The sequence below is a fragment of the Lycorma delicatula genome, chromosome 4, assembly GCF_047948215.1.
Source record: "Lycorma delicatula isolate Av1 chromosome 4, ASM4794821v1, whole genome shotgun sequence".
In the NCBI taxonomy this organism is placed as follows: domain Eukaryota; kingdom Metazoa; phylum Arthropoda; class Insecta; order Hemiptera; family Fulgoridae; genus Lycorma; species Lycorma delicatula.
In genome coordinates this window covers 52,432,162-52,459,104 of record NC_134458.1, presented here as the reverse complement: position 1 = coordinate 52,459,104, position 26,943 = coordinate 52,432,162, and the positions used below count along the sequence as shown (strand labels likewise).

Below are 26,943 nucleotides of genomic sequence, written 5' to 3'. Positions count from 1 at the left end.
AAAGTTTGATACAAGCTTAAATTTTTAACTTAATTCTGTAATGCTTATATTCATTCTTGAGTCAGAAATTTTGATTTTATAACAAATAGCTCAAAAAATATAGGAAATCTATTGCCTTTACGTGATAGACATAACCAATATTTCCAAAAATTGAAAAATTCCATTTTAAAAACAGTTTGAACGATTAAAAAAATTGTTGCTTAGACTATAATACTTTCCACAAATTTTAAATACTTTTTTCTTAAGATTCTTTCATAAAGATTTTCAAAAGAGTAATCTAATTTTATTTTATTTAAAAGAAAAAAAAACAAATTGATACAATCGTTCGAATATTTAAATTTCTCCTCAATAAAATACATTTATTTCATTATAACAAATGATCGACTTATAAGCAAAAAAATCAACGAACATCTTCTAATACATTAACAATGATACAATAAATATAAAGGTAAATTTTATATATTTACTTTTAAAAAAATTAAACAAATGAATGAAGTAATAAATAGTAGTGATATTAAATGATAAATATTATTAAAAAAATTTCAAATTTCAAGACGGGGAGTTGACAAAACTGTTGCGTCAAAACATTATGTATGGGGGTTAATACGTCAAAATGATGTTAGAAGCTTTAATATTAATAGTAGGTTAATAATAATAATTTGACTAGTAATGATTATTTTGATAGAAATAACTTATGTTTTATTTCCATAGCGGATACAAAAAGTTGGAAAATTTTTCAAGATTTTTAATATAGAAGTTATCTTGAGTTCCAGAAAGATCATTCTACTAAATTTATTTAAATCTGTACTCATAAAAATAAAACGAATAACTTATATGAAAACACTATAATAGAATGTTAAAAATATAAAAGAAGATAAAAATATATATAATTTATTATAAAAGAAATAAAGAGTAACTGAACGTCTCTGTCCTTTCCTCTCTTTCATTCCTTTAATTTACTGGTAAAATAATTTATTTATTAATTATAACATTTATCTTTTTTTTCTAATTTTTACTAATCTGTGAATGGTTCGGTTAAGGTGTTTTTACTTGTTTAACATAGCGACAAAAAATTGTTATATTTTTTTTCCTAAATGAGGCGTTATTATTAGGGTGAAGATACATATATATATATATATATATATATATATATATATATATATAATCTTAACATATAATATAATCTTAATATATAAAATCTTAACCTTTATTATATAGAATAAAACTCCCTAAAAGTTGTTATACAAATTGTTGGAATTTTTTTTCATTTGAAATGGTTTCTTAATATTTTTAAAGTTTTAGTATATTCTAAATACGTAATGAAAAATTACCTTTAACTGAATCTTCAGCTGTTCTTTTATTATACTTAATCGACTTGACATATTTTTGTAGAATTTTTTTCTCTTTGAAAATAAGTAAATAGATAAATAAATATATTTAAGTATATTTCAATTGTAAATAAATAAGTTAACAGTAATTTTTATATTTATTACTGTATAAAGAAAAACTAAATTTCAGGCTCTACGGAAATTCTCAAACAGTTAATAGTTTTTCAGTTCCCCATAACAAATATTTATTTATTGATAACCAAAATAATATCGGATCGTTCAGCTAGCTCATTTATTAAAAATAGTAAAACTATGAATCATTGAAATAATTTTATAACCTGTTTTAACAGACTTTTCTAAGAAAAATACGGTATTACGTTGATCGTATGGTGGGAGTAGGAAATGAAAATGAATTTTTTTAAAGTTTTCAGGTATGAGGAGTACAAAAATATCATTCACTTGAAATGTGTGGTTTCCTTATATATATATATATATATATACAGCGAGAGAGAGAGAGAGAGATCTATGTATAAAATTTTGTGGCTCGAAAATTTTCAAAACAATTAGATCAATTTTATTTAAATGTAGATAGTAGTTTTTTGAAGTTGTGCATGTAAAAATTTGAGCGTTCTTGAGTTACGCTCAATTTAAGGTAAAAAAATTTGAGCGGGGCAAGTTAGAAACGTGGTTCGTTAGTTAGAACGTTGACGTTTCTTCTTTACCTGCGGTATATATTGTTGGCAATATTGTTCGGCGTATTCAGGTAGCGTTACCTACTTTGAAGGTCATGATGACTACGTATGTGTTTTTATGTAAGCTTTATGTTAACTATGTAGAGGGGTATTTTTCATACCCGCTTATGCAGTGAACGAGTTGAAACTTGAGTTGATACTTGTGTGTAGGGTCTACTGTTTATTCAGAAGTACGTAGTTCGTTGTACTCTGAAAAACAGTGCATTTCTGATAGCGAAATAGTGAGGGCTTCGGAATTATTAAGTTATTACTGATTTTTCTTGTTACGTTATTAATTAACAGAATTGCATAAGGATTTTTTTCTTTTCTTTTTACTACGCTATGTATTTTCTTCATTTTAATATAAATTAATCAATTTTTGTTTAACACCTAATTAAAACGAAAAGGGAAATTTTCTAATGTCAACGAAAAGATGTATGACAACGCATAAACATAAAATTTTTTACGACATACCTACGGGACTAATTAATCATTAAATTTTTTCATTACGTTTTCACGTAACGATTCCTAGAAAATTATATTAAAAAAACGAAAATAGCCATTCAATCATATGTTACAATAGATTGAAAAGAATAAATTCAAAATGTAGTACTTTATTGACGCTTTTAAATACCTACTCTTCTATTTTAATTTTTTCCGATTGTTATTTATGTAAATAACAATATGTATACAAATAAAAATGTTATTAATAAATCTTTACTTTTTTTTTATAACGATGACAATGTATATTGTTAAAGAACAATGTAACTAACATCAAAGACTCGCCTATTTCATATTCTCTTATTAGCAAAGAACTAAAAAAATAAAAGCCGACTTGAATTATCAACCGAGTTAATTATTCGTGTTTTACAACACTTTTATTCAATAGTAAAAAAAATTACGACACATAAGGAAGTATTTTTGTATCGTCAATTCATCCGATGGTTTGATGAAATTCTCATTTATCTCTATTCGTTTTGGCATATAATATCGATTTATTATTTCTTTACTCTAAAACTTCACAAAAATTGAAGTTTTATTCAGGAAATAAGGATTCTTAATTTCTTTTAATTAATAATTTTAAATACAACTATATTATTTTTAATCTAATCTCTGTAAACATAACCATAAATTTTCATCGAAACTGAAAATCTAAAGATTCATCATTTTTAAATAATTTCTCTACATTTATAAAAGAAAAGCTATTATATAAAAATGTATTTTAAAAACACACTGAGAAAAGTCATGCCCGCAAAAATAAAAGCTTATGAATTCGATTTTAGCTAATTACGAATTCAATAAACTTATTTAATAAGAGGACATCCCGAACTACCCGATAATTTTCCGGGATCATATCTTAATTAAGAATGAAAGCAATCCAAATGTTAGTTCGAGAAAGGATAAAATATATATATATATATATATATATATATATATATGTAAAATTATTTTAAGTTTTATTCGTTTATCCTCTGAAACTTTCCACAAAAATTCATCCACAACGAATAAATTTTTTAAAAATCTGTTCTTTCTAGGTAGGAAAAGAAACCCTCGTTTAAAATTTCATAAAGGTTTCTATGAAAGCTATAAACGATCTACTCGCTTTTAATTTTCATTCTTGGAATTTTTTTATTAAGCTGCATCCTGAGCATCATAGAAAAATAATTACCAAAACTGAAGCCGGGTTAATTTTCTGACTTTTCTATTTTTTTTCTAAAGTGGATCCTACGCGAATATACACATAAATCTATTTTCATTGATTTTTCAAGAAGAGGTAGTTCACCGGTAAATATTTCAAGTAAAGAAATAACAGACGTTGCTAAGATTATAAACCTGTAAATGTTTAAGGAAAGTTAAGATAATTCTTTGGGTTACATTAAACATATTACTTTGTTGGTATATCATCCCGTAAAAACGAACGAACAGAGACACAAATCGAGATAATCGATATAAATTGAAATAAATAAAGATATTGAATCGAAAGCCATTTTTTTCTGTAATTTTATATGCTGTACATCCGTACCGCATGTAGATAGCCCTTTTTACGAAAAATACTTTATCTCCTACCTAAAAAAACCGAAAACAATAGAATTTTATGAAACAGTTGATATCTTGAGAAAAATTTACCCGATTATTAAAAATTAAATGCTAAAGTAAAAGCCATTTTTTTCTTAATAAATTTCATCTACAAAACGTGATTTAATCAAAATGATATTATTTGAAAGATGAAGATTCGGTTTCTTTTTAATTATAGGACAATCAGTAATGTAATAATCCGAATAGCTTTATAATTTGTAAAAAGCTACTTTAAATTTTAATTTAAGAAAATCTTACGTAGTTCTGCACAAGAAGACCGAATTTTTGTTATTTTATTTTGTTTCCGTTTTTCAACTTGCAGTAACCACGCTTCTAACCTGCCCTGCTCAAATTCTTTCGACCTTAAATCGAGCAATTCAAGAACGACTCAACCAATCTTCATTAAACTTTTTAATGCACAACTTCAGATATACTACTACAGAATACCTAAATTTTAATGAAATTTATCGAATACTTTTGGAAATTTTCGAGCCATAAATATTATACATAGATACATAAATATATAAGGAAACCGCAGTTTAAATGAATGGTATTTTTGTGTTTCTCATACCTCAAAACATAAAGAAAATTAATTTTCACCCCCTACTCGCACCTTACGATCAAAGGTAATACCATACTTTTCTTCGAAAAGTCGGTAAAAACATTTAAAAATATTACCGGATCTGCTTAGGTTTAAGTTTTAAAAGAACATTTGTGCACACCTACATAAATACGAATATTATGATTTTATATAGATGTTATTTCAAAATATAAGAACAAAAACTAACACTTGTATTTGAAAAACGCTTAAATGAATTTCGGATATTTTTAATATCTTACACTAGTTAAATAACAGGGTAAGGGTTTAGTGGAGCTAAACTATATCGTATTAGAGTCGATAATATTTTTATTCTTGACTGACTACTGTATTCATTGGTATCACCTTAGCAAGCCTACAGTTCATTATTCATCAACAATATGATGAAAAAAACTAAACGTTACCTGACACAACCCAACAGAAGAATTTTCAATAGCTTAGCATAATGTTACACTATAACATAAATAAAAACATAGTTATTTTTTATATTTTTATTTTTAAAAGTCCTATAAGAAGTGGCTGGGGACACATCTATATTACAACAATACAATATAAGGTGTGCCTTATGTAAAAAAGGTATATATATATATATATATATATATATATATATATATATATATATTATCTATAACCATTTTTATTTTTTTAATATAATGATGCCTGCCGTTAAAGAAGATCCAAGAATTCTTTTTATTTTTCGTTACCTCTTGGAAGATAAGCAAAAGAAAGAAAGACAGAGATAGACGGACAGAAAGGGGGAAAACAAAAAAAAAATCAACTGTAATAAATATGATTTAATGGTCGTTTTTTTAAAAGCAAAACATATGTAAGTGTCGTAAAAGCAAGTCAGTCGATTGTAGACACACTCGTTTCTTCCTGCATATATTCAGTTTCCATTATTTTCTACATAAATTCAAAAAAATAAAAAAAAGAACTTTAATATTTTTAAAACTACACTTGTATTAAAGTCGTTTTGAATTTTTTTAAAAATTATTTTATTTTACTCTCATCGATATTTCAATTCTTTATTACTAGGTAACTTATGTCTTTTTTCTTTCGAATTATTTTATTAAAAATAAATAAATGTCCTTGCCGAACACGGAGAAAAAGATCCATAACAATTAAGTATTTAACATTTTAAAGTAACACATGAACATTAATTTTTAAAAAAGATTGATTAAATAGTTTTGAGTCAGCACGATTTAATTATTTAATTAAATATTCGATTGAAAAGTCAATTATAAATTATGTTATCAGTCACTTCACCGGCTTCATTCAATTTGCTATTATTTTGTACACGATATTCCATATTGAACGATTTTAAAACGTAATAATTTCAATTTGATTAAAGCTTTAACGGGGAAAACTTGTTTTTTGCAATAGTTTTAAATCCGATTTTGTTTAATAGATAACACGTCGGTGAAAACAATATATTTGAATAGAAAAATCGTGTCTATAAATTTTAAAGAAGCAAACGATAGTTTTTTATAAGAAGTTACTAACATACAATTTAAATGACTTAAAGTTTCTCCATAAAATTATAAAAAGAAAAATTATGATCGATTATTCATCATTTTTCTCATCCCTAAAAAAATAATTTTCATTTTACTAAAATATTATTTCACAAGTTGCTCTTAAAAATCTTTATACTTGAATAGATATCCGGAAATAAATTGTACGTTACATTTTGTAACATTTGAGTAAAACTAACATAAATGTTTATGTATTTTTTTAAGAGTATGCCGCTGTACGTAGTGTATAATTTACATTGAACTGATGCGGCTAATTAAAGAAGGCTACATCAAATATAAACAAAAGCATTTTTAATTTCTAGTGAATAGAATTTAACTGAATTAATAACCGAATAATTAATTTAATCGGACTTATTACCCGACAACGTCCGTAGGTGGAGTTGCAATGTATTTAATTGTAATTTATATATACTTGTTCCCTTCTGTAGCTTGACTGAACCAATTTCAACCCTTTTGGATAATAATAGGTCTTTGGTCTGGAAATAATATAGGCTATTTTAAATCGTCTTTTGTAAAACAAAGAGAACGCTTCACCGGGAGACAGAATTAAAAAAGTACGCTATTTTCTGTAAACAATAATCACGGTATTCCATAAAACGATAAAAATAAAAACCTTTAGACACTTGTGATTTTGTCGAAAAATTCATCGTTCTTTAGATATAAACGAAAAATGAACTCGGCAAAAGGAAGCAGGAATCTATCGCGGCTAGTGCCCGTTTGCGGCCGGTATATGTTGCATTGCATTGCTGTTAGTGATGCAGTATGATAGGTCAGAACCTGCGCGCGATGTCTCCAAAAAAGTGAGAAAAGCAATATGCAATTTTTTAAATGTTTAGTAGGTGAACGATAATTATTTTCATTAACCCGTACACGTTTTCATTCATTCATTAAATTCAAATTTCTATTTAAATTACGCAACATTTAAAAAAAAAATATATATATATATACCAGTATTGTATTTAGATGACTAGTATGTTGAACGGTAAAGTTTTGTAAACAAAAAAATCCTAAATAAAATAATTATTAAACAACAAATAACCCGACTCTTAATTGTGCATATCTATCTAGAATAATTATGAAAAACGAAAAAAATCGTTAAATAAATGTTTATTTCTTTTCTTACAGGCATTTTTTCAAAATAGTCTAATTTAGTGAGCGATGTGAAATTTAATATTAGTACTTCTACAATTTATGATTTAGTCAGATGTTTCTGTTGAGAATGTGAGATGGCGACTTTAATTGCCTCCACTTTGTTTACACTAATAGGCACCTGAAAACAACATAAAACACACGGAAATACATTCACTTTTAACATAATTTTCATCCTGTTTACCCGTTCCCATTTTTCTGGTATTTCCAATTCTTAAGAAAATTGTAAAAAAGAATTCGTTAAAAAGGTTTATAAATCTTTTAAATTCTATCATGGTAGTCACCAAGAGATTCCACATAATTCATGACCATCAGGTTAGGATCTGACTTTGTTAATCTTATTTAATTGTCTATTTTATCATTTTATCGACAATGTATTTTATCGATTAAATTTTAAATAGCTATATTTTATATCCCTTACTAGATAAGCTAAATATTAACATCGCTCTATTAGTCTTCGTTGTCGCAATTACTAAATTGCAATTTGAATAAACCGGATTATAGTTGACCGAAGTTCAAGTAAGCAGAATTTTACGTAAATCTATGGGAACCGTTTTAAAGGCGTAAAAACTTCGTACACGTTTGTAACCTTCGATGCTAGAAGAATAAATCATATTATAACGAAAAAAAATGACGTAAAATCGAGCTGGGTGATAGTACGTTTGTTTATATATATATATATATATATATATATTTATTTATTTATTAACGAGTATGTACATTTTTTCCGTATAATATTCATGTTGTGTGCTTAATCTGTAGAATTTATACAGGGGTCGAATAGGGCAATCTATGCATGTACTCGTAATCTGTGGTGTTGTTGGACGGTGACAGGTGGTAGATAAATTAATTTTAAGGGAGAGAGGGGGAGATACCCTGGTAGTATGTAGTTGTTCATTATGAGTGTCCACGGTGGAAGTAAAATAACAGGACCGCTTTATGTCACCATTTACTATTCCCCTCTTTCCTTCCCGACACAAACACACACAGATACCCGCTCACACACACATGCGTACTTCATTAATAAACAGAAACATCTTTATGGGAAGCAGGATAATCTTCATTTTTCCACATCTCTATGCACAAGTATTCTTTAAACGCCGTTCTAAAGAACGTTGTCGGTCTTCAAACTCGTAAAGATTTTTTTTTTATTTGTAGTAAATACATAACAGTCAATGGTTACATCACAAATACATTTATACGTACACAAAAGCACAAAGAAAACCAAGCCGGGAAAATCGTAACCGTTCAATTTATTCTTTCTTATTTACTTCCTATTAATCACAATAAACGGAGGATAAAAATTAAATAAATAACCCTAAAAAAATCACGATGTTTGAAGGTGAATGTATGTAAAGGTATCGCCTTAAACATTCCGACCGTGAGCTCTTAAAATTCTGTCAATCCCTGCGAAAGGAAATATATATTATAAGCATAATGATTATTTCGATAAAAAAAAAAATTGTATTTAATATAAAAGTTTATATAAATATTAAGTATCAATGGTACATATATATCTTTAACAATTTAAAAATTTTGTAAATTTACCATATATACTTTTTTTAAACACATTAATTATATATTTCTATTTTCTATAAAAAATTCCAGTTTTCTAGAAATTTATTATTTTTAAAAGTTATTTGCTATTAAATATTTCAGTAAAGATGTTTTTTAAACAAAAAATAAAACTATTATTTTTAAGTAGGATAGATTTAATCAAAGAATATTAGTACGAAAAAGCAAACAATTAAATAAATTAAATATGTAAGAAAAAATAAAAAACTGAATGAGGTTCACTTTTACCAACACAGTAAAATACAATTAAAACGTAAAACGACACAAATTAAAATATTTTCCAGTCTAAGTGTAAAAATTGATTAAATAAGAAAAATAAAAGAGTCTTTATAGTTATATAAAGTCCATATATATATATACTTGTGTGTGCGCGCGCTTGTGTGTATGTGTGTGTGTGTAAAAGAAATTTACTGGCAAAAAATATATATTTACTGATTAGAAAATTGATTGTTAAATGCTCTTTTGACGTATTGAATAATAAAAACATATTGACGACGGATTAGTTAAACAAAATGATGTTTTGAAATATTGTATACAATTAAATAAAAAATTACAGAATAAATGATTCGTATAATTAATTAATAGTCCAAGCCGAGTTTGATTAAATGAACAGAGAAAAAAATTAAATTAGTAATGAATGAAGGGGAGTGAACTAAATATATAAGTCTAATCAGAATAATTTAGAATACGAAAGCTAATGGGATATGACAAATCGTAAGGATTGTTTAAAGCTATAACGATCAGTAAAGGTTACGTAGAAAAGAGAACGGAAAAGATTAAAAAAAACGATCTAAAAGAAAAAGGAAGCTATCAGGACCTTAAAAAGTTCTTTCTGGGATCAGAAGAAGAATGGAGATGGACATTGTGCAATGGACCTATCTAAGGGCACATATGATATGACATGACATGATAATCCAGATAAAAAGATCACAAGTTTTTTCTGTAAAACTTCATTGTTAAATTTCTCAAAAAATGGTGGTAGATTTTTCTATGTAGTATGCTAGATTTAAGAAAAGAAGTTAAGTAAATGCACGCAGTTATTTTAAAATCACTTTGTTGGGTTTAAACGATTCCTCTAATACGATGTCAGTTTACATGTATATTAGTCGGATAGTTTTCATACCGGTTTAATATCGATTAATGACTGCAAAAAATATTTACTAAACAAATTATCGGAATCGATTAAAAGAGAACTTTCGACAAACGAATATGTATGTAAGAGTATTTACATAGGAATCTCCATAAAATGTTCAACGGAGATAGATTCGATTACTTAAAATACTTTTCTTTTGAAAAATTATCGATTTTTGAAGAACCAAAAATTATTATTAGTCGTTCCTCGCGATGTGTCTAAAAACAAAGAGATTTTAAGTAGCTTTGGAGGAGTCAAGAGGTCTATGGTTAAATCTTTTCTACATCATAATAAATTGCAAATACTTTAAAATATATTTACAGAAAGTTACATGCGGTGAACGTTAGAGCGCTATTTATCAATAACAAATTTACTGTAATCCAACATGTCAGTTGATTTACTACATTTCTTACGTAATATTCCATAACAGATGCAAAACCCCCTTTTTATCTTAATTTTATTTTTTTAACTCGTGAATAATTAATTGAAACTTTTATAAGACGTTTAAACCTTTCGGCTATTTATCAATTTAACAACACATATTACATTTATTTACAAACGAAATAATTTGATGTGCACTCGTGTCCAAACGTAAATGAAAATACGGTTGAAAAAAAAAACACGCGTAAATGGTATTTCATTGTGTTCGATGTAGGCTTAATCATTAAACCTCAACAGGAGATGTGTATGAACTGGATGGAATTAGAATTCTCAATTAATTGTTTCGCGCTGGCACACTATCATTAACTATGTTACTTACTTACATTCTCTTCCATTAAAAAAGAGACAAAAGGGACTTCGCCTAACTAAAAGGTATGAAGAATCGGTCCGCCGTCCCCCGCCATCTTGCTGCCTGTTTGTTGCCTGCATATTATTTTTTTTTTATTTTTTTTTTCTGTCTACGCCCATCCTTTTCTCCTGCGTCCTTCAAGAGCGATGTTTTTTCCCTTTTAGACAACGGAGGGGAAAAAATATGATTACATTCCAGTTTTTAATGAGTTACGGTCAGTTATGAGACGTTTTTACAACAAGAAGGAGGCATCCCTCAACTCTCCGACGATTTACCAACCTTTTGTTTTGTTTTGTTGTTTTGTAGCACTCGGTACGGCTGTTGAAAAATGAACAGCCGTCATCAGTGAACGCGGGACCTCCCCTTTTAATTACAATTTTATGGGGCCGCCGACCAAATTTATTTTGTATTTCGTAATTTATTACGCTGTCAGACGTTAAAGATCTACTCCATCGAACTAAATATTTTGAAAAATAAAACGAATTATATTATAAATTTTATACTACAAAAAAAAAGTATGAAATAAAATTAACTGCATTTAGACAAAAAAAAATTTTTTCCAATATTTATTTGTTATAAGGGTGCCGTTAAAGATGTTTTCTACTTGAAAGTAAGAAACCGATTTGCGTTTATATTTTCTATTTATGCGACCTTGGATTTTCATATTTTAAAACCTGGTTACTCGTGGGGGGGAGGGGGGATTGTTAAATTTAATTCGGCGAAGCAAGATCATAGATCAATCAGCTCAAAATATTTGTAACACTGAGTTAGATGTAATCACCAGATAACAAAAAAAAAAAATTATCAATCATAAGGAAATGTTAAAAATCCTTTCTTTGACCATAAAAAAATAACATCCTTAGTCTTAAATAAAGACTATATTCACCACGAACTAAGAATTACAAATGTAATTAATAGCTATTTTATTATTATTATTTTATTACAGCCCTTTTTATAAATAAAATCATACGATTGAAATAATATGATCAGAACGATCGGTCATTATACACTTTATGTTCTTAACGTCGGTGTCAAAAAGGATTAACCCCAGAATTATATTAACCGAACCCAATTACTATCATTCTTTTTAAAAACTTTAAAAATATATTCGGCATAGATAAATTTAATATATATATTCTACTATCCAGTCTTTTATACCTGTTGCAGGTTTGAAAATTAGACAACGATGCATAAGTGTTTATCATTAGAGTTCAAGCACTAAGAATTAATGTTCATGTTAAAAATAACATGAAAGCTTAATTATAGTTATAAAAAAAGATTTTACACTCTAAAGTTATTTTTTATGTTAGGGGTATCATAAAAAAGAATTATTTTCTTCTTTTATGAAAGATAAATAAATGTTACAAGTAATAATACGAAAAAGCAAACAGAAATTATATTTTTTTATTTATTTAAAGGTATTAAAAAATGTATCCATAAACTTTTTCTGTTTGTATAAAAACATCAATTAAATTTAAAAATCTATTATATATGTTTAATCGGGTTATAATTTATTAAAAAAAGAAATAATATGACACAATCTAATGTAATTTAATAATTTTTATAAAAAAAATTTTGCATGAAAGAATACGGTTATTTAATGCTAGGTATACAGCCAATAGACAAGACCTACATAATCACAAAGACTCGTACAACATTGTACGTAGCACAACAACCTGTACTAAATCACAATGCAAACATGTAGTTAATTTAAAATAAAAAATAAAAACTACAAAAAATTGGATTGCTTGTAATGTATTCGTCTGAAAAATGAAGAAATGAGACTCGGAACACAACATTCCGTAATTGATCGCCTTGAGCTGAAATATGTACGTACTGTTTAACCTGTGTGCGTGTTTATTGTGTATGTATACAAGATTATACTCGTGTACATAAAAAAAAAAAATCGAAGTCTATAAATTTCTGATTAGTATTATGATTAATGTAATCTTCGTAAACTTGTACATGTGCGTATATATGTGGGTGTGTGTGTTCGCGCGCGCGCGTGCATATATATATATATATATATATATATATTGACATTTGGTAGTCATCTTTGTGTTTACAAATAGATAGACTCTTATTATTAACAATGAAGGCAAATAACGTTTTTTCATTAATTTCATATACGTTAAATATAATGCCTATAAATGTAGGCCTATAAGAAGAAAACTATCAATTTTGCACATAAATAAATTACGATGCGATAACGTCTTTAATATTTAAAACATTAATTTATGTTTTATAAACATCCGTAATCCAGTTTGATTATATATTTCTTATAGTCTATAAATGACAGTTAAATTGAATACTACTGTTAGCGGATACCTCTTAGTTGTAGTATATATTTGAATACGTTATGATAAATTTTCACAAAAATCAAAGATTTATGGAAGGGATTATGTTCTCTAATAAATAGAAATTTATTTTAGATTCTAAATAAAACCTTGTATGACGATCTGGTGGTTCTACGATAAATAAAATCTTTTACGGTTTAGCATCTTTTAGTTAACTTATGTAAAGAAAAGAAACAAAGATCGTTTAATAAATTTTTATCATAGAACACCGAAATTAAACGATTCTTATTCCACTATCAATACCTCTTGATAATATATGTTTTGGGAAATACATATTTACTTTTAAAAATACCATAATTGTGGATGTCTTTAAAATATTCAGCATTATTATGACAGAGATAAGTTGATTACAAAATACTTTGAGTAACGGGTAATTTTCTTTATTTATACGATAAACATCCCGCATTAACTCGTAAATCACAATCGTTAATCAAAATAATATGTAAAGTTTTTATTAATAGCTTCATATACAGTGCACTTATTATTATTTTAATCGCTTTGCTTTAAACGTTTTCGTTATCTAGCGTGATCTAACCTTAAACAGTTAATACAATTTTAATGTTTTTAATAAGTTGTGCAGATCACTTCCACTTAAAAGTATTTTTATAGATTTTATAAACGTTCATGCGTAAGAAACTTTTTCATAACTCCGATATGCGGTTGTAATATATTAAAAAAACGCATTTCGAATATTGAAATTATTTTAAACGGTTAAGCAGAACAAATAATCGCGTGTTATAAGAATGCTTATCTAATAAGTGCCAAAACGCTTTAAAAATTATCTTAATTTTAAAAAATAAATAAATATCCGGGAAAAAAAGAAGTAATGTAAACTTCTATTTTTTAAAAATAGAATTCTGCAACGAGCGTAACAGGGAACTCGGTTAGAATTCTCATCGCTTTCTCTAGAAGCTATTGAATTTCGTTCGCTCCGGAACACTACCACACCGGAGATGCATACCGTAGGATATATGGGAATTGCAGAATAAAAGAGAAACATCACTTATCGCTTCAGCACAACAAATAGTTTCAGCCTACAGAGCTATAAGAGAACCCTTTATAATTTGTAAGCGATTCTGTTTAAGTGGACTACAGTAAGATTTATATAAAAGAGCGTTACTGACACTGAATTTACTATATCAGTCAACAGATTTAGACAAAAATATATTCTTTCCGTTTTGTTGCAGTTTAGAAAAAAAATTTCTCGGAGGATGAATCGAAGTAGAGACGCAGGCAGTTAGTTTCAAGTTTGGAAGAAAGCGTGGACACATTTAGATTAAAACTACTGAATTTCTTCTTAAAAAAGTTGTATTCCAGTAGGAATTAATTAATTTGTTTCTGTCTAAAGTATTTATATGTAAATTTGATTTTATAAATATTTACTCGTGGCAACTGTTCGAAGCACGGACGCCATTTTAATACGCACAATAATCCCGGTACACGCCTACATTGTTCCACGTATGGATTCTTTATGAGACCACAACGGTATCCTCAGTGTAAAAATAAGCAAATCTTAAGTGCATTACAGCTGAAATCGTTCTTTATAAGACTAAAACAAATAAATTGTCGTATAATTGATGATAATAACTAATTCATTTCAATTTTTATTTACCGCCAGTTTTCTTGATATACCGTTTTAACAGGATTTTAATTCCAGTTTTAGAAATATAAACAGACAAAGGGACGTTAAATAAACTACCCGTAAAGTCAGGTATAATAAATCCTTGTGAGCTTTACGTGCATTACATTAATAGATTAAGCTAAATACTATTTCGGTAATACCACTTAAATAATAAATTTTCCCTGTACCGTATCATTTAACTTTTCCATTAATTTAGACTAATAAATGAATGTACATTTAGTCCAAGATTTAAAAGTAAATCAGATCGGTCAATAAATGGCTATTGTCACAAGTATTTTTTATAAAAAAAAAAAAAATAATATTACAACTCCTTTTTCAAAAAGTTACGACTAAAATATTAAAGCCATTTTTCCAATAGTCATTTATGCAGGCAGTAAAATATATTTCTTTTTAGATCGGTTAATTTGAAAACAAAAACATATTATTATCTTAACTTTTTTTCAACTAGTGGTATTATTTACTTATATTTCTGTTTATCTTAATATATTCTGGATATATTTATAACATTACAAAGGTAAAAGTAAATAAATAATGAATATAGTTTATAAATAAATTTAATTTTGAATAGTTTTTATTTTTTTAACATTCTTAAGGGGGGATTAGCACTATTTTAACGTAGTCTAGTAATAGTCTTGTAATATACTTTCAAGTTTAACTAAAGAATGAAAATAAAGCCGATAGAATTTACAAGGACATTTAAATTTTTTTTTTAACTAGGAATCCTAACTTTTGTTCGTGATTTATTTTTTTTTACTTTACTAACCAAAAGATGATACTCGTACACCTATAAATTTTACGGTAAATAAAATTTAGGACTGATTTGGTACAAAATTCTCTTGTTTGATAGATGAAATACTTATTCAAAACGATTTAAAAGAGCTTATTAAATGAAACATTCCCAGTAATCTGTGTTGATACATAATAAATGAAGTGAATAAATTTAAAAATTATTGTTTGAATTAATGTTACCAGTTGATGTCGGTCTGCACGCGCATTCGTTTGTTAATGTAGTTCATTTATTTTATTTCGTTTGTTATTGTTTTTTTTTTTTTTATTACGTTTATTTATTATGATTTTTTAACAACAGCCTGTTCTCTTGTGTAATTTGTAACACTTCGTAACATGACCGTTTGATAAATTACAAGTTTTAATAAAATCTGCGAATACGACCGGGGCGGGTGGCCCCTCTAAGCCCCCCTGGAGTCTCGGAGTCCCGAGCGGACAGCCCTTCACAGCGGGTAGACGCTAGCGGTTCCTTTGTATGAAACTCATCTCCTCATCTCCATGGAGATCGCTGTTATTCGAAGGAGCTGGTACTGACGCCGATGACGCGAGGTAGTAACTATCAACCCAAAAAAAAAATAAATAACATAATTTTTTTTCCATTACTTTGATTATTATTATTTTCGCAATAACAATAACATCTTTGTATTTTTAGAACCACGCTGTTCACTTCATTAACATACGTACATTCTAACAATTTTTACTATCTAAATATTTAAATTTCAATACGCTGTGTAATTTAAATAATTTTATTTATTTATTTTTTTAAAGAAATATGTTTGTGCTCAAAAAGTTTGATGAACTGTTGAAAAAAGTTTACTTAGAGAAAATAGTATCATTTTTAATGTAGAAGAGGGATATCTCCAATCTGTTTTTTTTTTCATTTCCTATTAGTATAAATCAGAACTTAAATTTATTTCTTAGCTGTAAATTTATCTTTTTTTTATGAACAAATACACACGCATATATGGGTGACAATCGCAGTTAGTAGTTACAAAAATCATCTACGGTATTTTTTCATTATCAGATCTACGAGATCTCTTTTTAAAAACTTTATCCTAAAGTATTTTCTTTTCGTCGTTTAAAGTGATCGCTTATTTTAATTTAGTTATTTACTAAACTAATAACTTTTTGAGATAAACGTTACAATGTATAGTTTTTGGAAATTAGATCATTTTTGGAAAAAATCTTGAAAAAGAATTGAAAAATTTTAATAAATCCAGAGTATTTAAATTTTCATTAAAACTTAATTAATTTCATTTAACAAACAATTTAATTTATAAACTATGCGTTATTGACAGCTCGCACTGTAAACATAGGACGTCAATGTAATGTAGAATGAAAGTCTTGATATCTATGAATTACCAAAGTTTGTTCTTATTCCCCAAAAGTGAAACGGAATAGTTTTATTCGCAAAATAAAAGCCTGATGCGGTTTTTGTTTAAGATTAGAGTTATTTAAGTTTTTATAACTCCTACACCGTTTAAGTATATTAAAAAAAAAAAATCATTGAGATCTCTGTAATAATGTAATTGCTGTTGTTTTAATTTTTTGTAAATTCACTTGCTGACAAAATTTTGTCTTTATCACCTTTAGACTAGTGGAATTTTTCATATTTTGAGAACGGAAATTCTGATTTTGATGATTTGAGAACCAGAATAAAATTTAGTAATTTTTTACTTACGAAAAATTTTGATTGAGAGTTTTTAAATCTCTATATAAAACTGAATAAAAGTCTAACGCTTCCATATCGAATGGAAAAAAGTTTAATTTATAGCTGTTTGGAGATAAATTTATACTCCTTCCCGATTCCTCAAATGTATGATGAATTTTGTTCTAAGTTCTACGTTCTTACACCCAAGTATTGAAATTATTTATTTAATGATAAAACATTACGAAATTATATTTAATGAATTTTACTCCAATAGTACCTTTTCCTGCCTTGTGTTTGGAAAAATTTGATTCAAATAACGGGAAAATTTATAAAAAGGTCTTAGTTAGATAATTTGTTATGTTAATAAATACGTAAATTATAGACTGTAATGAAATGTATATAATCTTACCATAAATCGTCATTATATATATATTTTTTTATTATATTATATTAATATCAGGAAAAAAATTACCCAAAACAGTGTAGCTCTAGATTTTCACAATTATCGTTAGATTTTGAGGGCGACATTAAGATTTGTGTTTGTCAGGTGTGTGTAATTTTTCCAACTGTGAAGATATTAAATAAGCGAGATTTATTTTAGATTAGAAACAATACTAGTAAGGTTTCCGTAGAGAGAGAATATGTCCCGAGCGTGTAATTAACATTAAATTATATATTTTTTACTCAGATAAACCCGATAAGAAAAGTAAAACTTATAATTATAAAAGTATAAAGCATATTAATTAGATTACGACGCGATGAAGCCTAGTTTTACAAACGAAGATGCTGAATTATAACAAATTCTTAGGGAATAAAATTTTACTTTAAAATTCAAACAAACATATCTTTAATTCCAAATATTTTCTTCCTTATTTACCCCACTGTCCTTGAAAGTAATTTCATGTTTAATTTAAAATAGACTAATGAAAAGGAAGTTCGAATTTTCAGAAGATTTGATACTTTAACGTATTATCTATAGACTTATACCTAATCCTTAATACGCGTGTGAAATATAATTTTAATAACAGGATTTTCTTTCATAACTAACTAAATTAACCTTGATAATTTCTATTTATTTATTTTTTTTTTTTAATTGCCGATGTACGAATTCATCTCAATAATTAAACAACAATTTAAATAATTAATTTTTAGACACAAATGCATATATACATACACTTTGTTTGCATACGTGCATATACATACTTAATACTACAAATATGATATAGTTAAAATTATTATCATTATAATCTGTAAAAAATTAAGAGTAGAAGTTCTAAATCAGTGATTACATTCGTACAAATTGCGTAACTTTATTAATTAATTCAGTACCGTTAGGAAGCTGCGTTCATTGTTTGTGAAATGATAGCGGTCACGTAGGAACGTTACACCCTAGACTCCCTAAATAAGAAATGCGTTAAAAATAAATGCTACTGCTAAACATCAATAAAATTTGTTTTTTTAAAGAAGAGAAATTAATAATTATTATTAATTACACGGTGTTTCTTTTATACATCTTACAAAAACATATTTATATCGTATAAAAATTGTAAATATATAGTAAAAAATATTCTGTAACCAGGTAAATTAAAGTGTGATTAATAAATTTTACGATGAGGTATAAAATTATAAAGAAAGGAACTGATGATAAATCTTTGTTAAATATGTTTGTCAGTTATTATTCTTATGATTTCAAGTAATAATTAATGATACTATATATATATATATATATACATATATAAAACTAAATCATTCTTTGAACATTCGATTGCATATAATATGTTAATATAACATTTCTAACTCATTGATCTCTTATTCCGTTAAGAGATTCAAAATTTAAGCTTAATTTAACCTGCCTATACCATTTAACTTTAAATTAAACTGAGATATGAAGTACTAAAGACATTATCGGTAAACGTGTGGATACATTCTAATGTAGATTAAAATATCTATGAAAATTTGTATTTATGTCATTACAAATTGTTTTTTAACAATTGATCAGTACGGTTTGATGGTGTTTTATATTGCATTCTGTTTTGTGCCGATACGAATTTCCGGTTTATATGCAATATTTCAATACTTTCTTCCTTTAGAGTTTTTCCTTTTTATAAACTATGTGGATATTTAACATCTTTATTCTGTATTTTATCAGCCTTTTAAAACCCTTCTCTAATACCGTTTTTGAAAATATTTATTCTTTTCATATTCTGTTTTCTATAAGAAAAAATAGAAAGGAAATTATAAAGGCTTTTTAAATGTGATCGTAAGAAGGATTTTTAAAATTAGCTGGGTGGTAAAGTAAAACGTGAAAAGGCTTTAGACGAATAAGAGAGAAAAAGAAAACGTGGCAGAATCTTGTAAAGAGACATGTATTAAGACATTCAGATTAGCTTAATAGAAGCAGGATGTTTTGAAGAGAAAAAGAGTATATTAAGATAAAGATTAGGATACATAGATTAAATAACTGAGGATGTAGGATAGAGTTACGTTATAATACCATAAGAGTAACATAAAATAGAAAGGAATGAAGCACAGCCTCAAACCGGTTGGCATATCGATAACTTCAAAAATAACTGTCTTCCATTGTATGACATTTCGTAACTTTCTTTTTATTCTTATCTATTTTAAAAATTTCCCATCTACTTTCAGTTTCACTATGAGTAATACATCCATGCCGGTAAGAGCTACTACTAATTCACTTTTGGTTGCTCCCTCAATAAAATTAAAAAAACAAATTATATACCGTTGTCAAAAAAAAAGCTTAGTATTTTTATTTTATTTTCTTGGATTGTTTCCCAGTTTTTTATTAACTCCATACTAATTCTTATATAATATATATAAGATTAATATATATATTGGTAATTCAAAAAGAACTTAGCAAATTTAAAAGCACATAAAAATTTATTGAGATAACTCAGAGATTCGGTTGAGGTCTCATTTCATAGCAAAACACATCAATTATTGACTCATGTAGTTCATTAGTAACGAATTTGGCCACCAGCGCTGTCAGTACTGCTGTTAAAAATGCATACATTTACTGGTGCGGAACGTGCTCTCTGTGTATTTTGGTTTCACGATTTGCAGTCAGCGCTGCAGTTGAACTAATTTTTGTAGAGAGTAAGGTAAAAAAAGAGATTCGTAATAAGCATAGAATTTACTCTTGACAGAAAACCTTCGTCGAGACACGTTGTTCTTCTTCTAGAATGAACGGACCATTTTTCTTCCAGGAGGCAACCGTAAACGGTATCGTCTATCTGGATATGCTTCAAAATGTTCTAAATCCTCGGTATGACGATGATAACCAAAATGTTCTTACTATCAGCAAGACGGGGCACCACTTCATTACCGCTTAGAAGTCCGAGAGTTTCTTGATACACGATTCCCAGGTCGATGGATCGGTCGTAAGGTCGAATTGCATGGCCACCTCGATCCCCAGATGTGATCCCGCTAGATTTTTTCTTGTGTGGTTTCATTGCCTGCATCCATCGGGTTTATGCCTGCTGATCTTGTTGAACTAAGACTTCGAATTAACGCCACAGCTGCACAGGTAACGCCCGACTTGCTGTCTACAGTCTGGAATGAAATCGACTTCAGGTGGGATGTATATCGCACTACAAATGGAAGCCATACCGAACCAAAGTGTATGTTGAGTGACAAACTTGATGTTGCTTTTCTGTGAAACAAGATCTCAACCAAATCTGTAAGTCATCTCAATAAATTTTTATATGCTTTTAAATTTGTGAAGTCATTTTTTAATCGCTAAGTGTATCTATATAAAAGAAAAAAGGCACGCTCACACACGAGTTGAAAAACAAGTTTAATCTTGTTTCTATTCTTTCTGAAGTAGATCGTACCTGCACTGATTGTATCTAATATCCCCTGTGATAGAGTATGCTAGAATACGGTTACTCTTTGTAATCATTAATAAAGGATAATAATTACGGGAAAATAAATTGAAAAATTTCTCAAAAATCATATTAAATAATTTACGTTTCTTTGGGACGGTCTTGATTTTCAATTTTGTCGACATTCAAACAATAGATTTAAACCGATAAATTATTTCGATTAAAACAGAAACAAATTTATGATAAAAATATGAACAATAAAATATTGTTAAAAAACTTCCTATTTTTATTTATTTATTAATTATTTTACTTCCAGGTATGGTTTCAAAACAAACGAAGCAAAGAAAGGAGAATGAAACAATTAACGTCTATGGGCAGAGCACCGTTCTTCGGAGGTTCGAGAAAAATGAGAGGATTTCCGATGAATCTTAGTCCTGGAAGTTTGGATGAACCACCACCAGGATTTCCTTATTTCGCTGCAGCGGATGGTAAATACGAATTCGGATATGGAGGTCCTGCAGGTTTTCATCATGAATTCTTTCCAGGACATCATGCGCACGGTCCTCCAGGACAACCTCTATCGTTTAATCCCCAAGGTTTGTTTATTTTAAAATAACTTTTAACCATTCTTTTATGAAAAAGGCGATTTAATAATAAAATAATAAATTTTAATGGATAAATTCTTTTTTCAACTTAACTTAAAAATAAATCTTTTCTAATTTAAAAGAATGAAATAAATTCACCGATAAAAAAATGCGTACAAACGAGCGAGAGTCGTTTACACTCAAAATAAAAAACTAGATCCAAGTAATGTGTATTCTTATTGGTTAATAAACTAAGTGCAAAAATAATTATTCCTTCGATTTCATCAGATGTAATCTGTAAAATGTTGGTAAAAAAAAGGCGTAAATTATTTTGTTGTTATTCGATCCATGGTTCTACTTTTTATAAACTGTGTATACGTATTCAAGAGACAATAAAATAAATTGAAAAGGAATTTTTAATTTTTAAACAGCTTTAAAAATCTATTAGGGCTGATCTAATCTTAATTAAAGTATAGTATCCTTGATAGTAGAGAATTTAAAAATTAAAAAAAAACCTCACCTCAACTAAAAAAATCATATTTTAATATACGTTCTTAGTTGAAAGGACAGGGATTTTTTATACTCGAAAACTCATACAACACAGATACACATAGATAGATATACTAAAAAAAAAAAAACAAACTGTTTAGTTCTAGTAAAATTACTCAATTTTTTTTTTTAAATTGAATAATTTTTAATATTCCCATTTTCAGCTATTCCTATTTTTTTTTTTAATTTTGTTTTCTACTACGCTTGCAAATTTATGATTTTTGAAAACTATAGCTCGACTAACTTAATATTGTATGTGGAAAAAGTACTAACTAAAATTTTCTAAACCGCTAGTTGACTCAATAAATAGTCATATACATAGTATATGACTAAAATTTTTATTATTATTGTTACTATTTGTATTCAGTACGAATATTAATATTTAATTTTGCGTAGTTTATGGAATTTTCAGTTATCATTAAATTTAGTCTATCTCAGTTCGTATATATGAGAAAACCGTATAAAGAAGGTAGAAATATTAATAGCAATATTATTATATACCTTGCTAAAAAAAACCGGCAGATTACTTTATTTACTCCAATCAAAGTTGTTAGTTTACGTTTTTCCAGTATATGAACTTAATTCGGTTGCGCTTTAGTTTGGTGTTTGCAGCGCTGTACCGATCCAGTACACATCTAATGTTAATTTAGTTATGCAGTACTTAGTTTTTAACTGAATATATTTTAACTGTATTTATTTAAATACATTTTAATTAATACCAGAATAATGAGGAAAATAATGTACTCTGTAGGCCAATAATTAAGAAAAACTTAGTTTAAAAAAATCATTACTATCTCCCAGAGTTTGTTTTCAAACAAAATTCTATTTTTTACATAGTTAAAAAAACTAAATAGTTTCTAATAAACTAAAAAAAAAAACAAAAACTAACGGTGTATTTTTTTAAAGTTAATACAATTAACTTAATTTTTCTTATATACAGACTTAATAATTAAACAAATTACAAATCGAATTACTGTTTAATTTTTATTGTTGTGGTTTTAATTATAATAATTTGTTTAAAAAAATGTTGAGGTTAAAGCTTTTTCTAAACTTTAATGAGACATCTTAATATCTAAAAGATCTTTTTTTAAATCCTTTTTTACGTACCATAATTTTTTACGTTTTATAATAGCTATCTCTAGATTAAAAAAAACAACCGGCAGCACGGTTTCAAAAATTTCCTGATATTATAAAATCTTATTTAGCTCCACCATGTGAAAATAAAAACTACCCCTCCCTTATTCGATTTTCAAAAAAACAAATAGCATCAATGGCCCATACACATAATTCACTATATAAAACTTCGTAATTATATTTTCTCTTATTTCAGAGACATTATGCAAAATAGACATCAACTAACACATATAAACATACAAAATCGTATACTAGTTTTTGCGAATATTTGGAATGAGAAAGAAAGAAAGAAAAGGGATGCCCAAGATGACCAAAATACTTGTGAAGTATTTTACATTACTTTCCCTTCATATAAGCATTGTATACCACAATAGCCGGTAAAATAAAAATTTCTCCTAATTTCATTATACCTATTTAATAAATTGATGGTTATTGTAAAAAAAATAAAAAATCTTATGTAAAAAGAAAAGGTGTTTAATTATGTAATAAATAATTGTTTTTACGTATTCTGTACATATATATTCTTTCTGTACTACAACCATTCCTGACAATTTACATGATTTATTTCTATCTGAAATTGTAACGCGATTGTACATACCTAAATAAGCCTATTTGTTGTTTAAGTTAGTTGTTTCCTACTTTATTGAAATAACTTAAACAGTAAATATCTATTAGGCTTAACTAATATCAAAATAAGTAAGTACGCAAATTACTAAGGAGGCGTAAAGATTGCTTTGGTTTTAAATTTTTATATACGTTAGAGGCTAACCTGCAATATTCATAATAGAACGTGAATTGATTGGAATCTTGTTTATAACGGATATTTTTGCTAGTCTTTCGAGTTTACCTTGGAAAAAAATGCAAATTTACATGTAATTATGTAACCTTTTCTAAATCAAAAATTGAAAGGAAAAATTCAGCGACAACGAAATTTCATTGACCTTGCACAGTAAAAGAGATGTGGTAACTGATTTAAAATAATGATTTTGGTTAATATACTGAAAAGTATAAACAGATAATTAAAAAAAATTATATATAAAATAACATACTGGTTTTTAGTTATCCAAAAATTGACGAAATATTTTATTAAGTGTTATTTGATTAAAAATATTTCTTTATTATCAAAATACTTGTATTTATTTAATTTTTGTTAATACAAGCATATTTTCGGGTAAACGGAAAAGGAAACCTGTAATAGAGAAAATTCTGAAACAAGATGTAGCTTAATTCCTTTTCTTTGTAATTTCCGACGATGTGAAAGATGAATTAACTGAAATAAAAAGAAAAATTATGCAGCACGGAGTAACAATCCAAAAATAAAAAATTAATTATGTATCCACTGACGACATTGCGCTCTTTCGGTCGAAATTAAAAATTAAGGTAGAAGAAATAATGATTTGTATATATTCATTCCTAGGGAAGAAATTCAATTTGAAAAATAAATAGGAATAAATTAAGGTAATAAAACGCGACAGAGAAAAAACTTCATTATTTAAGTAACAAAATTATAAGAAGATAGGTTGAAGTAAAAAAAAAAAAAACAACAAAAGTAAACTGGAACGACTCAGAAAAGCATTCATGCAGAAAAGAACGTGCTTGCATTAAATTTACATTTAAAAGTCTAATGAAATATATATTATATTAATTAAAATAACAATAAATCTGTCAGTCCCCATTAATTTATTTATAACAATTAATATAATTGAGCACTTTCGGCCTTATATCATCATCAGGGAGAGTTGATATATTTTTGGTTAATTAAATTGTTAAAATATTGTTTGATAAAAGAAACAATTTGTTAAAAATTTATTTCTGTACAGATATTATAACCGTTTAAGGATTTTTTTTTACGAAATTAATTTTTTTTTAACCCTGGTGGAATATGAGAACGTGTTCAAATGTATGAATTGTTATTACTAAGATTCTTTTTTTTTTCATTCACTACGTTATACGATCAAATTTTATTGGGATGGTCGGTCAAACTAGTATTTGTACCTACGCTCATCGTAGATTAAATGCTATTTGTTGACATAAAATTAAGGAATTTCATGTTTTTTCGTACCATAACCTAGGTTATATATTATCGTAATTTGTAATATTGCGTGTTATTTTTTTTTTCTTCAATGTAACCGTTTTGTAGTGAGAGAATATAATTGCGTGTTTGTCCGCAGGAGGTCCGATGGAACCAGGACCGATGGGGCCTATGGGCAGCGAGTTCGGTGGGATGACACCAGACCCCCCTCCAGGGTTCATGCCTCAGCCACCTCCGGCGACAGAGCAACAGCTTCTATCGCAGCGGGCAAGTCCTGAGTTCATCAACTCTCAAGGAGGAAATAGCGGGTTTTCCGAACCGCAATCGCTGCAAAACGAGGGCCTCGTCTGGTGATAGCGAGTGACGGTTACGAGACGAAGTGTCGCCATAAACCTTTCTTCGTTCGCTCCGCTTGCAGTTCCTGCCTCCTCGTCATGGATAATTATGTGTGTGTGTGCATGTGTGCATGTATGCGTGTGGTGATATCCGTACTTATTGCCGACTTATTTCCGAGCAACGAGCGAATTTCACTCATTTATCGGCGAGGACTAAACCGGCTTCGTTTCTGTTTCGACCGTTACTATTAAACATAGTATTCCTAAGCTTGTAAATATTAATATTATAATTATACTGGGAAATGTGCTTGTATTTCTACCGAAAAAATAATTAAATAATAAAAGAAAATAAATAAAATACCTGAAACGGAACTGTAATTTTATCGCTTTAAGCTTTATATTATTATTATTATTATGATTATTATTATTACGATTATTATTATTAATTATTATTATTACTATTATTTATTTTATACTATGATAATAATTTTTGTGTCAGATAGCCACAAACGTACGAGGTTAAATTTAAGGTGATTTAATAATTGTTTGAGTTTTGAAAAGCATTCAATGATCGAAGAAACGACCTGTTAATAAAAGTAAACTGTTATTTTTTTATTGTTTTGTATACTGTACACATAGCCTTCATTTAGAAAAAAACAAAACAAATTTTTAATAAATAAGTTCTACATAATAACAAAATTAAAAACAAATTCTCAGACATTCGCACGCATTTAATACGTTATATTGTAAGTGTACAAATTTTGAAAAGCGTGTGTTTTGTATGCGGTATCGCATTTTGTTATATTTATAGTATAAAAATATATGTAACTTATGCGATAAAAAATTCACTGGTAAACTCACGTTTTCTTTTTATATTCTTAAATAAGAAATTAAAATTTAAAACCCCCAAAAGTTTCAATTATTCTTATAAAATTTCCTAACATTAATAAACTTGTAAAAATTTGTAAACATTAGCTAAGCTATATTAACAAAAGAGTTTAAACAATGCCTGGAAAATGTCTGATTTTCCTGTGATTTTTATTAAAAAAAAAGAATAAAAAAATTTATAAATATATATTATAAACTATGTTACCAGCAAGGATCAGAAACACTGATAAGT

The 26,943-nt window shown here is 27.5% G+C and overlaps 1 protein-coding gene across 2 annotated transcripts in view; it reads left to right on the top strand.

Annotated features, from left to right (window-relative positions):
• Lim1 (LIM homeobox 1) overlaps positions 1-26,229 on the top strand; it is a 299,256-nt gene extending 273,027 nt beyond the window's left edge. For both annotated transcript variants that reach the window (XM_075361933.1, XM_075361932.1), the window contains 2 exons: positions 21,506-21,785; positions 25,628-26,229. In XM_075361933.1, the coding sequence (XP_075218048.1) occupies positions 21,506-21,785; positions 25,628-25,842 (495 nt within the window). In that variant the 3' untranslated portion in view covers positions 25,843-26,229. The remainder of the gene's footprint in view (positions 1-21,505; positions 21,786-25,627) is intronic.
• Positions 26,230-26,943: the final 714 nt, after the last annotated feature.